This window comes from Myotis myotis, unplaced genomic scaffold (assembly GCF_014108235.1).
Source record: "Myotis myotis isolate mMyoMyo1 unplaced genomic scaffold, mMyoMyo1.p scaffold_m19_p_10, whole genome shotgun sequence".
Lineage (NCBI taxonomy): Eukaryota > Metazoa > Chordata > Mammalia > Chiroptera > Vespertilionidae > Myotis > Myotis myotis.
In genome coordinates, this window is record NW_023416314.1 from 404,286 (window position 1) to 418,172 (window position 13,887).

The 13,887-nt window shown below is 52.9% G+C and overlaps 2 protein-coding genes across 7 annotated transcripts; both read left to right on the forward strand.

The window, feature by feature from the left end:
• The first annotated feature begins 5,455 nt into the window (after positions 1-5,455).
• On the forward strand, positions 5,456-11,638 carry DPAGT1 (dolichyl-phosphate N-acetylglucosaminephosphotransferase 1). Of its 6 annotated transcripts, XM_036324044.1 has the most exons (10): positions 5,456-5,609; positions 5,809-6,274; positions 6,446-6,629; positions 6,749-6,962; positions 7,420-7,566; positions 9,275-9,359; positions 9,699-9,887; positions 10,188-10,275; positions 10,913-11,068; positions 11,145-11,351. In XM_036324044.1, the coding sequence occupies exons 2-10, from the start codon at positions 6,114-6,116 to the stop codon at positions 11,208-11,210; spliced, it is 1,290 nt and encodes a 429-aa protein (XP_036179937.1). In that variant the 5' UTR covers positions 5,456-5,609; positions 5,809-6,113; the 3' UTR covers positions 11,211-11,351. The 6 variants fall into 6 exon arrangements, with proteins under 6 accessions (XP_036179937.1, XP_036179942.1, XP_036179940.1 ...); XM_036324046.1 differs by lacking the exon at positions 5,456-5,609 and having other exon boundaries at positions 5,667-6,274; positions 6,606-6,629; positions 6,739-6,962; XM_036324045.1 differs by lacking the exon at positions 5,456-5,609 and having other exon boundaries at positions 5,683-6,274; positions 6,509-6,629.
• Positions 11,639-12,781: 1,143 nt separating this feature from the next.
• Positions 12,782-13,858, forward strand: LOC118664201 (histone H2AX). The gene has a single exon (XM_036324061.1). It carries the CDS (start codon positions 12,890-12,892, stop codon positions 13,316-13,318), a length of 429 nt encoding a protein of 142 aa, XP_036179954.1. The 5' UTR covers positions 12,782-12,889; the 3' UTR covers positions 13,319-13,858.
• Positions 13,859-13,887: the final 29 nt, after the last annotated feature.

Consider the following 13,887-nt stretch of genomic DNA (forward strand, 5'->3'; position numbering starts at 1 on the left):
GCCCCATCCTGGAACCGGGGTGCTCCTCCTTCCCCAGCTCCCCGCGGAGTAGCTGCGCTCACCTGGGAAGCTGCTCCGCTCTCCCCTCTGCTGCTTCCATTTCGGACGCCTGTGGGGTTAAGGAGGTGACTCCCATGGACAGCGTTTCCCCTCTCCAAGCTCCCCCAGGCTCTGCAGCTCCTTTTTTTCTTTTCTTCTTAAAAAATATTTTTATTGATTTTAGAGAGGAAGGGAGAGGGAGAGATAGAAACATCAATGGTGAGAGAGAATCATCCATCGGCTGCTGCCTGCACGCCCCACACTGGGGATCCAGCTTGTGCCCTGACAGGGAATGGAACCCTGACCTCCCGGTTCACAGGTTGATGCTCAGCCACTGAGCCACACGGGCTGGGCGGCTCAGCAGCTTCTTGACTCCCATTTCCTGGCGAAGTTAGGCCCCGGGTCTGTAGGCTCCGAGTGGCCTCCCAGGTAGCAGTGCCTGGTCCAGGTGCAGCTGATACTGACCAGGGAGAGAGCAGAGCCCGAACCTGGTCGCTGGTCGAGGTTGGGCTAGAACATGGAACATTATCCCCCCTGCCATTCCCACCCCACTTCGCCTTGGAGCGAGGACACAGGAGCACCCTACTAACCTCCCTGCTGCTGGGGGCTTGTTCAGGTGCTATTTCCTGAGCCTGGGGCTGCTTGCTTTTTAAAAAATAATATATTTCCATAGTAACAGCTCCTGCCTAAGGAGCATGTGTAGAGGGGGTGGCAACGAGCAGGGAGCTGGTGGTAGCACTGGCCTGTCAGTAGATTCTGCTAGAGGACCCTGCCCTCCAAGTGTCTAATATCCCATTAAGCACCCAGAATTGTGGTGTAGGCACACCTGTCCTAGATTTAAGGGGGTTCACTCCATTTCTATAGGACAGGAGCTTGTCATTGCTTTCTGGAGGAAGGGGAAGGAAAACTCTACAAAAGGATTCAAAGAATCTCCTTCCCCAAGAGGCCCTTCTCCACATGCACATCGCAAGGACTTTGGCACCCAGTGCCTTCCTTAGAAGCTCAACAGCGAAAGTATTAAATCTCTCTCTTCCAAACCCAGTTGGTCATCTCAGTGCCTGGAAGCAAGCAATGCTTTAAAAATGTGTGTGTGTGTGTGTGTGTTTATCATGTTTTAGAGAGAGGAAGGGAGAGGGAGAGAGAGATAGAAACACTGATGAGAGAGAAACATCATTGATCTGTTGCCTTCTGCACGCCCTCCTTGGGAATCAAGCCCATAACCCGGGCATGAGCCCGGAGGGGAATCAAACCTTGATCTCTTGGTTCCTGGGTCCACGCTCAGCCAGGCTAAGCAACCTCTTTAAAGTAGAGACTTGCAGAGCGAGACAGAAGCTGGCAGGTCAGTACCAAGGTGCCTGAGCCAGAGGAGGTGGTGGGTGGTGGGGAGTGGGGGCACCCCTGGGTTTCACTGCTCCCTTGCTGTGGCCCATCATTGAACACCAAAAGCAACGGCAGATTCCCACAGTGTGGGTTTCCAATCTTGAGGGGAGGAGCCGACACGAGATGAAAGGAGGAGACTCAGGGCAGAACCTGGGGTGCAGGAGGAAGCTGTCGGTGGGCAGAGCAGCCAGGCTAGGGGAGCAGGTTCCACGTGCCAAGTTTCACTCTGAGGACCCTCTTCTCCCAAGAACCCTTCTTCAGGAGCCTCGGACCTCCCAGGGGCCTCGCTTCCCTGAGATCTTGGATTTACTGCTTCAACTCGTCCCAAGCCCTTGCTCCTCTGTGGCCAGATGCTGCTTCGCAACTCAGTCTCCACCAGTCTCCCTACCAGGGGTGGGCAAACTTTTTGACTCGAGGGCCACAATGGGTTCTTCAACTGGACCGGAGGGCCGGAACAAAAGCATGGATGGAGTGTTTGTGTGAACTAATATAAATTCAAAGTAAACATCATTACATAAAAGGGTACGGTCTTTTTTTTTTTTTAGTTTTATTCATTTCAAATGGGCCGTAGTTTGCCCACGGCTGCGCCAGTGCTGCCACGCTTCCTTTCAGTTGTGGCTTAGACCTGCAGCACTCATTTCATTCTGCCTTATGTCTAGCTGGCTGTTTATATGTCTGCTTTTCCCACGCACCCAGAAGCTGCTTAAGAGTAGAGCCCTGCCCTCACTGGTTTGGCTCAGTGGATAGAGCCTCGGCCTATGGACCGAAGGGTCCTGGGGTCGATTCCGGTCAAGGGCATGTGCCTTGGTTGCGGACACATCCCCAGTAAGGAATGTGCAGGAGGCAGCTGATCCATGTTTCTCTCTCATCCCTTTCCCTTCCTTTCTGTAAAAAATCAATAATAATAATAATAAAAAAAAGAGTAGAGCTCTGCCCTCGCTGGTTTGGCTCAGTGGACAGGGCGTCAGTCTGTGGACTGAAGGGTCCCAGGTTCAATTCCAGTCAAGGGCACATGCTGGGATTGCTGGCTTGATTTCTAGTGTGGGGCATGCAGGAGACAACCGATCAATGATTCTTTCTCCTCATTGATGTTTCTATCTCTCTCCCTCCCCCTTCTTCTCTGAAATTAATAAAAATATATTTAAAAAGCCCTGGCTGGTTTAAGCTCAGTGGATGGAGCGTCAGCCTGTGGACAGAAGGGTCCTGGGTTCGATTCCGGTCAGGGGCATGTACCTTGGTTGCAGGCACATCCCCAGTAGGGGGTATGCAGAAGGCAGCTGATCAATGTTTCTCTCTCATCGATGTTTCTGACTCTCTATCCCTCTCCCTTCTTCTCTGTAAAAAAAAATCAATAAAATATATTTAAATATATATATATATGTATATATATATATTTTTTTTAAAGAGTAGAGCCCTGTTTTACTCTTCTCTCTTCCCTCATATTCATCCAAGTTGCTTTCCGATGCTGAAGTAAACTCCTTGAGGGGAAAAAAGCTGTGCTTATATTACTTTGTGTCCCTACAGTACTTAAGAGTTTTCCATTCACATAGTAAGAGATTAGTCAATTCTTTGTAATTTTTAGAAGTCTAACAAAAAATATTCCAATATACATGTAAACGCTAAAAATTTCTACACTGTTTCCATCTTTTGAAAATTCATTCATGTCATCCTAGTAGAATGGGAGATCTGTTACCTTTTAGGTAACAGGGGTTTTTTTTGTTTTGTTTTGTTTTTTTAATATATTTTATTGATTTTTTACAGAGAGGAAGGGAGAGAGATAGAGAGTCAGAAACATCGATGAGAGAGAAGCATCGATCAGCTGCCTCCTGCACACTCCCCACTGGGGATATGCCCACAACCAAGGTACATGCCCTTGACCGGAATCGAACCTGGGACCCTTGAGTCCTCAGGCCGACACTCTATCCACTGAGCCAAGCCGGTTAGGGCAAGGTAACAGTTTTTGAAAAACTGATGGGGTTGGGGAGCAGGAAGAAAAGCAAAAACAGTAACTCAGCTGCCTGGAAAGAGCCATAGGTTTGGTCCTGCCACTGTCCTAGTCCCAGACTCTCCCAAGCTGTCTCGTGGCCTTTTTGGCACTGTGGGACATTTTGGGGACAAGCTGTGAGGCAATCAGACTTAACAATGGCCTTGTTCCCTGGGAGGCACTCAGGACTCCCTAGCAGCAGATATTCTTCTCAGGCATTGTCTGCTCAGCGCAGGAAACCAGCTGAAGCGTTGACAGCTCCCCTATCTGAGGCCTGGGGTGAGCTCAGCTCTCATGCAAATGCTCTGAACTCTTGCCAGGAAAGGCATGACATTTCAAGTGTGGCCAAACGATGTGTTTGTTTCTTCTCATTAGTCTGATAATCAACTGGGCATTTACCATCTCGGGAACAAAAATAGTCAGATTATATGACAAGTATTCACGTAACTATGTTCTGATGGGAACGTGTGCCCTGGACGATGAATCCCTAGTGTCTTGTCTTTGAACGTCTCTCCACCCTCTTCCAGTCAGGAGGAACCGGAAGCCGCAGCCTTCCCATCTGCTCCCGCCTGGTCCTTTCCCTGTTTGGAAGATCTTCCAATCTTGCCACTCACTGAAATCTTTGGAGATGCTATTCTTCCTCAAGGTCCTATCGCCTCCCTTGATGACACTAAATGTGCTCCTATTGCCTGTACCTCTTTCAGACCCAGGCTCATTATGAGTAATGATGCCTTACATACAGATGCCTGTGTATCCTTAGTCCTGTGGGTCAGAAAACTCTAGGGCAGTGGTTCTCAACCTTCCTAACGCCGCGACCCTTTAATATGGTTCCTCATGTTGTGGTGACCCCCAACCATAAAATTATTTTTGTTGCTACTTCATAACTGTAATTTTGCTACTGTTATGAATCATAATGTAAATATCTGATATGCAGGATGTATTTTCATTGTTCGCGACCCACAGGTTGAGAACCGCTGCTCTAGGGAGTTTCCAGTCAGGCACAGATGCACGTGCATGTATATGCGTGCGCGCGCGCGCGCGCGCGCGCACACACACACACACACACACACACACACACACACAGAACAACAATACCAGTCGGATAATAAGTACTGAAAATTTGATGAAATTCTATCACGTAAATTACCAGGATTACTTCATGTCTATAAAGTGTACTTTATAAATAGATGGTTTTTCATAGTTAATTAGAGCCACCTTCAAGCAGAAGAGACATTTCGCAACGGGTTTTGAGAGACGGCCAAAAAAAGTCAACCTGACCCTTATTCCTCAAGCAGGTCACAGTCCAAAGAATGGACAAAGGGCCGGGATACTTGAGTCGTCTTCCCAAACTCCCTGGAGGTGATTTCCTCTCCAGGAATAGAAGTCATTTGTCACCTAAGAGCCTGTGAGAGGATGAAAGAGAATGAAGATGCTGGTGGTAAACTGTTATTTGCAAGGAAACAGGTGTCAAGCCAAAGGCACAGGAACCTGGAGGGAGGAACCAGAGTTCACAGGAAGCCACGTGTGGAGAGCGTCTGGCTCTCCTGCTCCCTTAGCTCTTCCCAATGCTTTAGCCTCGCCTCCTAGGTTTAGCAGCTTGGCACAAGGCAGTGATCCCGCCAGGACCAGGAAAAAGTCGAGCCCAGCGCGGGGCTCAACGTGGAGCATTGAGCTATGAACCAGGAGGTCACGGTTCGATTCTGATTAAGGGAACATGCCCGGGTTGCGGGCTCCATCCTCAGGGTGGGGTGCGCTGGAGGCAGCTGATCAATGATTCTCATCATTGATGTTTCTCTCCCTTTCCTTTCCTCTCTGAAATCAATTAAAATTATATATATATATATATTATATATATATATAAAGAAATCAACAACCGGGTTAAATCCAAGACTCGAGGGCACGCCCAGCCCCTTCAGCGGGGAAGTGCTGGTTGCAAGCTAACAAGCGGGGCGGGGGATAGGATGGGCGGGATGCTTAGGAAAAGAGCAAGGGGAGGGCAAGAGAAACACTGGCCAGGAGGGGCGTTTAGAGTGCCTGTGCTTTAGGATTTACATCGTCTCCCAAACTGTAGCTGCGTTTCCGGGAACTGAGTTGTATTGACCTTGGCTTCCGACTACCCTGCGTCCTCCCCGAGTCGACGCGGGGCACTGGCCCTTTAAACGTGAGCGGCGGAGGCCCAGGAGGTCAGACTGACGTGGAACTCGGAGTGAGTGGCGTAGGACACGTGGTCGAGGGGTCGCTGGCCTTGCTTCCGGGCCAGGAGCTTCCGCTCTGGGTGGTACATCTTTCATAAGTTAGGAAAGTGTCTGCTTCGGCCTTTCGCTGCTTTCCCAATCCCCACGTGATGACTCCATCCTCGAATAAAGGACAGAGTTTAAAGTAACTGCCCACTCTTCTGCCCATAGTCAAGATGGCCGCCTCCGCCTCAGCAGCCGAGGTTGCCCTGCGAACCAGATCCGTCCGGGCGGAATAATGGACGTCGTTTAAAATAATCCTGTCCCCGCGCTCCTGCCCACATTAAAAACGGCCGCCTCCGCCTTCAGCAGCCCAGGTTGCTCCGCGAATCCGATTCTTCCGGGCGGAACCAGCGGAGAGAACTGCCGTGGGCGGGGCTGAGTTGCGGAGGCTCCGGGTCCGGGGCGGCTCGAGTCCGGCGGTCGCGTGTGCTCGGGCCGGAGCGGGGCGGGCCGGGCCGGGCCGGGCGGCCACCATGCGGGCCTTCCCGGAGCTGCCGACGCCGTTGCTGGTGAACTTGATGGGCTCGCTGCTGGGGTTTGCGGCCACCGTCACCCTCATCCCAGCCTTTCGCGACCACTTCATCGCCGCGCGCCTCTGTGGAAAGGACCTCAACAAGCCGGGCCAGGAGCCGATGTGAGCGGCGCCCCGGGCCCGGGCGGGGGGCGGGCTGGGAAGGGGTGTCCGACCGCGAACGGGACGCAGCGCCCACACCGCGGACAGCTGCCCGGAGGGGAGGGCAGCCTGGCCCGCACTGGGCCAGGGGGAGGGGGCTCCAGCAGCGACACCCCCCGTGCGTTACCGTAGCGCCGGCCCAGGGCGTGACCGCGCCCCTCTTTCCCCACCACCCCGCTTGCTGCCGGGCCACAGCCCCGAGTCGCAGGGAGTGATCAGCGGGGCCGTGTTCCTCATCATCCTCTTCTGCTTCATCCCCTTCCCTTTCCTGACCTGCTTTGTGGAGGAGCAGTGCAAAGCCTTCCCCCACCATGAAGTAAGTGGGCGGGCGTTCCCCGAGATTTGGGGGGTCGGGGGATTTGGTGTGGGGAGAGGGGCTGTCTCTTCTTGAGTGAGTCGGGGTCGGTGGAGCGTGACTTGCCCAGCCTCCCCCAGTTTGTGGCCCTGATAGGCGCGCTTCTGGCCATCTGCTGCATGATCTTCCTGGGCTTCGCGGACGACGTCCTGAACCTGCGCTGGCGCCATAAGCTGCTGCTGCCCACCGCGGCCTCGCTCCCTCTCCTCATGGTCTATTTCACCAACTTTGGCAACACGACCATTGTGGTACCCAAGCCCTTTCGTCCGATTCTGGGCCTGCATTTGGACTTGGGTGAGTAGCCCTGCGACGACGGCTCCTGTGTCCCCTGCTTCCGGGCACCCCGACCCCGGGAGATACCGCCTCCGTGCGCCTGCTCTGGCTGTCTTCTCAGATCCCCTCTGTTGGCCCTTCATCCTGTCCTCGCCACTTTTTCCAGAAGAATATCCTTAAATCCTCATTCTATACTTTTATTGTTGTTAATCCTCACCTGAGGACATTTTTCCATTGATTTTAGAGAGAGTGGGAGAGGGAAAGACAGAAATATCGATGGGAGAGAAACACATGGATTGGTTGCCTCCTGCACGTGCCTGACCAGGGCGGGGGCCAGGGAGGAGCCTGCAACTGAGGCCTGTACCCTTGACTGGAATAGAACCCGGGACCCATCAGTCCACGGGCCTATGCTCTATCCATGAACTGGCTAGGGCCTCATTCTGTACTTGGTACCACTTTCTCCCTGTCCTCTCCCCAGGGATCCTGTACTATGTGTACATGGGGCTGCTGGCAGTGTTCTGCACCAACGCCATCAACATCCTCGCAGGGATCAATGGCCTAGAGGCTGGCCAGTCGCTAGTCATTTCTGCTTCCATCATCGTCTTCAACCTGGTGGAGCTGGAAGGTAGGTGGGACTGGGGAAGAGTGAGAGAAGACTGAGTGTTAAGAGAATTAGTTGCCTGATATCTGGCTTTGGGGAATTTGGGGAAAAAGCAATATGTTAATAATTATAAAATATAAGAGCTCTGGCTGGTTAGCTCAGTTGATTAGAGCATTGTCCCCATAAGCCAAGGTTGTGGGTTTGATTCCCAGGACACATACAAAAATCAACCACTGAATGCATAAATCAGTGGTACAACAAATCAATATTTCTCTCCCTCTCTCTAAAAATCAATAAAAATATGCCCAGTGTGGCTCAGTGGTTGAGCATTGACCCATGAACCAGTTCACAGTTCGATTCTGGTCAAGGGCATATGCCTGGGTTATGGGCTCAATCCCCAGTGGGAGGTGTGCAGTAGGCAGCCAATCAATGATTCTTTGTCATCATTGATGTTTCTATTTCTCTCTCTCCCCTTCCTCTCTGAAATCAATAAAAATATAACAAATAAGTACAGAAGATAAGGGAAGGTAATTTATTTTGCAAATAACTAGATTTATTAAATGTGAGAAAAATAGCAGCCTTGTCATTTGTAGCTAGATTGGCACTAATAGATGGGCTGTGGTCTTCTCTTACTGAACATAAACAACTTCACAGAACCTCCAAGTCACTCTGTGGCCGTGAGAGTAAGACAAAAACCAGACCCTCCGTAACTGTGTGAGCACAGACAAAACCATAAGAACGCTGGGACCCCGCCACAGTGACCAAGACCACCTCTTTTGGCTAACATGCGTGATTGCTGCTTCCTTCTAACTCAGCTCCTTCCACTTCGATAAAGGCTAAGATGCTCATAGAATTGCTCCTACTGACAGCACCCAGACCAGTGCAAAACTCTGCCTCCTTGCATCTTCCTCAGAATTACTTCCTGCAAACCAAACAGTCACAGGATTGATTCTCAGTCAAAGGCACATACCTGGGTTGCAGGTTCAATCCCCAGCCCCGGTGGGGTGTGTGCAGGAGGCAACCAATTGATGTGCCTCTCTCACATCGATGTTTCTCTCTCTTTTTTCCCTCCACCCTCCCTTCCACTCTCTAAAAAAATCAATGGAAAAAATATCCTCAGGTGAGGATTAAAACAAAAAAGCTAAGCACTTTCAAAACATTTAAACTTTGTAACAGCTCTGTGTGACAGGTGTTATGAACTGTATTTTACAGATGAGGAAACTGAGGCTTCGAGAAGTTAAATTTGTCATGACCAAGGTTACACAGTTAGGAGTAAAGCTTGTATTCAAACCTAGGTGTGAACGGTCTAAATCAATTTAAGGCAATAACTAGTTTAGAAAGGGCTCATGAAAGAGCTGGAATGTTGAAAATTGCCCGGGTGACATAAAAGAAGTAGTGAGTTCTTTTTTTAAAAATGGATTTCAGTGAGAGAAATGGAGAGGGAGGGAGAGAGAGATAGAAACATCAATGATGAGACAGAATCATCAATTGGCTGCCTCCTGCACGCCCCCCACTGGAGATCGAGCCTGTACCCCCAGCTCGTGCCCTGACAGGAATCGAACCGTGACCTCCTGGGTCATAGGTCTTTAACCCCCGAGCCACACTGGCTGGACAGTAGTGAGTTCTTGAATGTGACTTGGGAGAGGTAGACAGCAAAGCTGGAGACAGAACTTAGACAGAAATGGTATGCGGAGGAGGCTCTCACTTTCCCTCTTTTCTCCCTGCTTCTAAGGTGATTGTCGAGACGACCACGTCTTCTCCCTCTACTTCATGATGCCCTTTTTTTCCACCACCTTGGGATTGCTCTATCACAACTGGTAAGCAGGCCTGTAGATGGGGGCCGACTGTTTTAACACGTGGCAGGTATGGCCCTGATCACGACCCATCTCCTAATGGAGAGGCGAAGTCTGTGCACACCTGCATTGTTTTCTGGGTCTTGAGTTGGTCGTGTTCTTAATTGCTGTCTAACCGGCAGTGGCTGGGTCCAAGTGCTGTGGAGCCACAGGAATAGATGAGTTCAGGGCCTTGGGTCTGGAGAGTTGCTGGGAGAGCTGGAGTCTGAGTCAGAACTGGGGTCAGGGCTAGCCCAGGGCCCAGAGTGAGAGGAAAGATTGATAATGCCTTTTGCCACTGGCTCAGATCCCCTCCCCACACAGGTACCCATCACGGGTGTTTGTGGGCGACACCTTCTGTTACTTCGCTGGCATGACCTTTGCCGTGGTGGGCATCTTGGGACACTTCAGCAAGACCATGCTACTCTTCTTCATGCCCCAGGTGTTCAACTTTCTCTACTCCTTGCCTCAGCTCCTGCATATCATCCCCTGCCCTCGCCACCGTGTGCCCAGGTAGTTGCTTTGGGGCTTGAAAGGGACATCATGGCCTTTTTGCTTGGGATGCATAAAACCAGCCTTAGACATTTGTTGTGTAAAGGCAGTGGGCCCAAAGAAGGGCTGACTGTCCCCCGTGGTTAGCATTTTATAAATGACAGAGCACACTTACTATGTGATCTCATTTAATGATCACAGCAGCTCTGATCACATATAGTAAGCAGCAGAGCCAGAAAGATCTGCACATTCAGGACTCATCCTATTAAATAACCACACTCTCAGTAAGGCCCAGTTACATAAAGCTCTCTTCCCCTGCAGACTTAATACCAACACAGGCAAACTGGAGATGAGCTATTCCAAGTTCAAGACCAAGAGCCTGTCTTTCTTGGGCACCTTTATTCTAAAGGTAACAGGGGCCCTGGCTGGTGTGGCTCAGTTGGTTGAGTGCCATCCTGTGCACGTAAGGTCTCCAGTTTGATTCCAGGTCAGGGCATATGCCCAGGTTGTGGTTTTGATCCCCAGTTGGGGTTTGTGCAAAAGGCAGCTGATCGATGTTTCTCTTTCCTCTCCCTCCTCTCTCTCTAAAATCAATTTTAAAAAACCCACACACATGCCCTAGCCAGTTTTGCTCAGTGGATAGAGCATCGGCCTGTGGACCAAAGGCCCCGGGTTTGGTTCCAGTCAAGGGCACAAACCTCAGTTCCAGGCTCCTCCCCAGCCCAGGCCCTGGTCTGGGCACATGCAGGAGGCAATCAATCGATATGTCTCTCTCACATTGATGTTTCTCTCTCACATTGATGTTTCCGTCTTTCCTTCTCTCTTCTACTCTCTCTTAACATCAGTCGGGGAAAAAAAACCCCAAAACCCACACACATAATTAAAGGTAACAGGAACGAGGAGGTAAGGCTTTAGGCCACCATCCTGATTCCAGGGAGTGGGGAACCAGGCCTGCATTCGACCCCAGGGGAGTTGGAAGCACTAAGCAAGTCCCCATTCGATAAGCATAGGTATTAGCTGCGTTCTCTCCACCTCGGCCCTTCCAGGTAGCAGAGAGTCTGCAGCTGGTGACAGTGCGCCAGAGTGAGGATGAGGATGGTGCCTTCACTGAGTGTAACAACATGACCCTCATCAACCTGCTCCTTAAAGTCTTTGGGCCCATGCATGAGAGGAACCTCACCCTGCTGCTGCTGCTGCTACAGGTGTGGCTGGGGACAGGGCTCGCACCTCCTTGCCTCCCTTTCCATGGTTCTCATTGCAGCTCACTGTTCCTTGCAGGTCCTGGGCAGTGCTGTCACCTTCTCCATTCGGTACCAGCTTGTCCGGCTCTTCTATGATGTCTGAGCTCCCTGATCATTGCCTTCACTTCACAGTCTCCAGGGCTCCTGACTCAGGCCAAGGACTCAGGCCAACCTCGTTCTATCTAGACCAAGACTGCCTCTCAGCCCAGGCCCCTCCCACCCCTCCTCCTTCCCAGCCTTTCATTTCCCCTGTGATAACTGACATGCTGGGCAGTGACCATTGATTGGACTTTGCCTGTAGTTTCTTCCACTTGCCACAGCCCCTGAGGGGGGACATGTGGCTGTTCGGTTTCCACAGCTCCAACCTTCAAACAATAGGCTGGGCCTGGGGCAGAGCCCTGGCTCCTGACAGGGACACGGCTGGGAGAAGACTTCACATGAGACTGTAAATTAAGGGTTCTAATTAGTAAAAGAAGTTGGGGGTGCAGGTGCTCCCAGTGGTAACAATAAAGCGATGTTTTTTTTCTTGTCCCTCCAAGTGTGTTTCCTCCTGGGTATCCTAGGGTAGATTGGGAGGGCTGGTTGAGGCCCTTCCTCCAAGAAGATGCCTATCTCTCTGCCCTATCCTCCGCCCCCACCCACTTCGCCCCCCAGTACCCCAGACCCCTTCTAGCAAGACTTGTGAGCAGAGCCCTAGTCGGTTTGCTCAGTGGACAGAGCGTTGGCCTGCGGACTGAAGGGTCCCAGGTTCGATTGCGGCCAAGGGCACATGCTGTGTGTGGGCTCGATCCCCAGTAGGGGGCGTGCAGGAGGCAGCCGATCAATGATTCTCTCTCATCGTTGTTTCTATCTATCCCTCTCTAAAATCAATAAAAATATATATTAAAAAAAAAAGAAAAAAGATTGCCCTAACTGGTTTGGCTCAGTGGATAGAGCATCGGCCTGCGGACTCAAGGGTCCAGGTTCGATTCCGGTCAAGGGCATGTGCCTGGGTTGCGGGCACATCCCCAGTGGGAGATGTGCAGGAGGCAGCTGATCGATGTTTCTCTCTCATCGATGTTTCTGGCTCTCTATCCCTCTCCCTTCCTCTCTGTAAAAAATCAATAAAATATATTAAAAAAAAAAAGACTGTGAGCAGAAAGAACTGAGACCCACAGAGCCTGTTTAATAAATATTGAAATCCTGATATTTCAAGTAGCAGGAAGGGCCATAGACTAGAGTGATCTGCTTTCGGGTGTGGGACCGGAACTTCCACGGGCTCTCATCCCCATTTTACTCCCTTCGCTGTATGGGAGGGAGAAGGGAGTGACCAGACCGGAAGGGGTGGCCGGGGACTTAGAGAGCGCACCCTTTTAAAAGGCCCAGCTCCACACACTTTCCCGTGGTTCTCCAGGCGGATTCAGACTCCACCCTCTGGCTTCCGGTTTGCGTCGCCGGCGTAGCGTTTGAATCTGGCGCGCTCCCTGCGGATTGGCTGCGGGAGGGAGCGGGGCTGGCTGCGCGCCGTGCTCCTCGCCGTTTTCCCCGGGCAAAAGGTTTTCAAATTCGACCAATCGGCTGTCGCGCTCCCTCAGCTAAGACGGGTCACCAAGGCTTAACTGCAACCAACCAGAGACGCTATTAGAGAAAAGAGCCAATCAGCAGGGCGCGGAGGCGGGCCCTGGAGGCTTATAAGGGCGGCCCCCCCGAGCGCGCGGCAGCGTTTGGACTGCGTCGGCAGCTTCCTTTCCGTGTCTGCTGTCCGCTTCTCCTCGCCGCTCCCGCTCCTCCGCCTCGCGCAGCATGTCGGGCCGCGGTAAGACCGGCGGCAAGGCCCGCGCCAAGGCTAAGTCACGGTCGTCGCGCGCCGGCCTGCAGTTCCCCGTGGGCCGCGTCCACCGGCTGCTCCGCAAGGGCCACTACGCCGAGCGGGTCGGGGCGGGCGCGCCCGTGTACCTGGCGGCGGTGCTGGAGTACCTGACGGCCGAGATCCTGGAGCTGGCGGGCAACGCGGCCCGCGACAACAAGAAGACGCGCATCATCCCGCGCCACCTGCAGCTGGCCATCCGCAACGACGAGGAGCTCAACAAGCTGCTGGGCGGCGTGACCATCGCGCAGGGCGGCGTGCTGCCCAACATCCAGGCCGTGCTGCTGCCCAAGAAGACGAGCGCGGCCGTGGGCCCCAAGGCGCCGGCGGGCAAGAAGGCCACGCAGGCCTCCCAGGAGTACTGAGGCCGCCGCCGCCCCCCACCACAAAGGCCCTTTTAAGGGCCACCACCGCCTCGCGGGAAGAGCTGAGCCGCAGTCGCCCCCACCCCGCCGCCCTCCCCGCTCCCCGGCGCTGACCCGGCCGCCCTGCCCTTGGAGCGGCCGACGGGCCGCGGCCCTGACGCAGCGCCGACCGCGGCCTGGGAGGTGCGCGCTTCGGGCGCCGCCTCGGCCTCGGCTGTGGACTCCTCCCGGCTCTGCCGGCGGAGACTCGGACCCTGACCTGTGCGCGGTCCTCCCCTCTGCTGCCAGGTCCCAGGCCTTTCCCACCCGCTCCCCATCGACCTCCTGGGCCCGTGCGGGGCTGCCCGGACCTGGCGCGGGCGGGAGGGCGGCCAGGCCTCACCGCTCGTCCCGCGACAGACACCAGCACTGTGCGGGGACCCCACCCGGGCCCAACCTCGCTGGTTTCCGAACTGGAATTCAGCAGCTAGCCCACCCAAGAGCAGGTACTTGGAAGTTTCAGATGGACAGATTTTGTTTATTAAAGGATTTTTTAAGAAATGTATCCTGTTTTCATTTTGCCCCGCAGC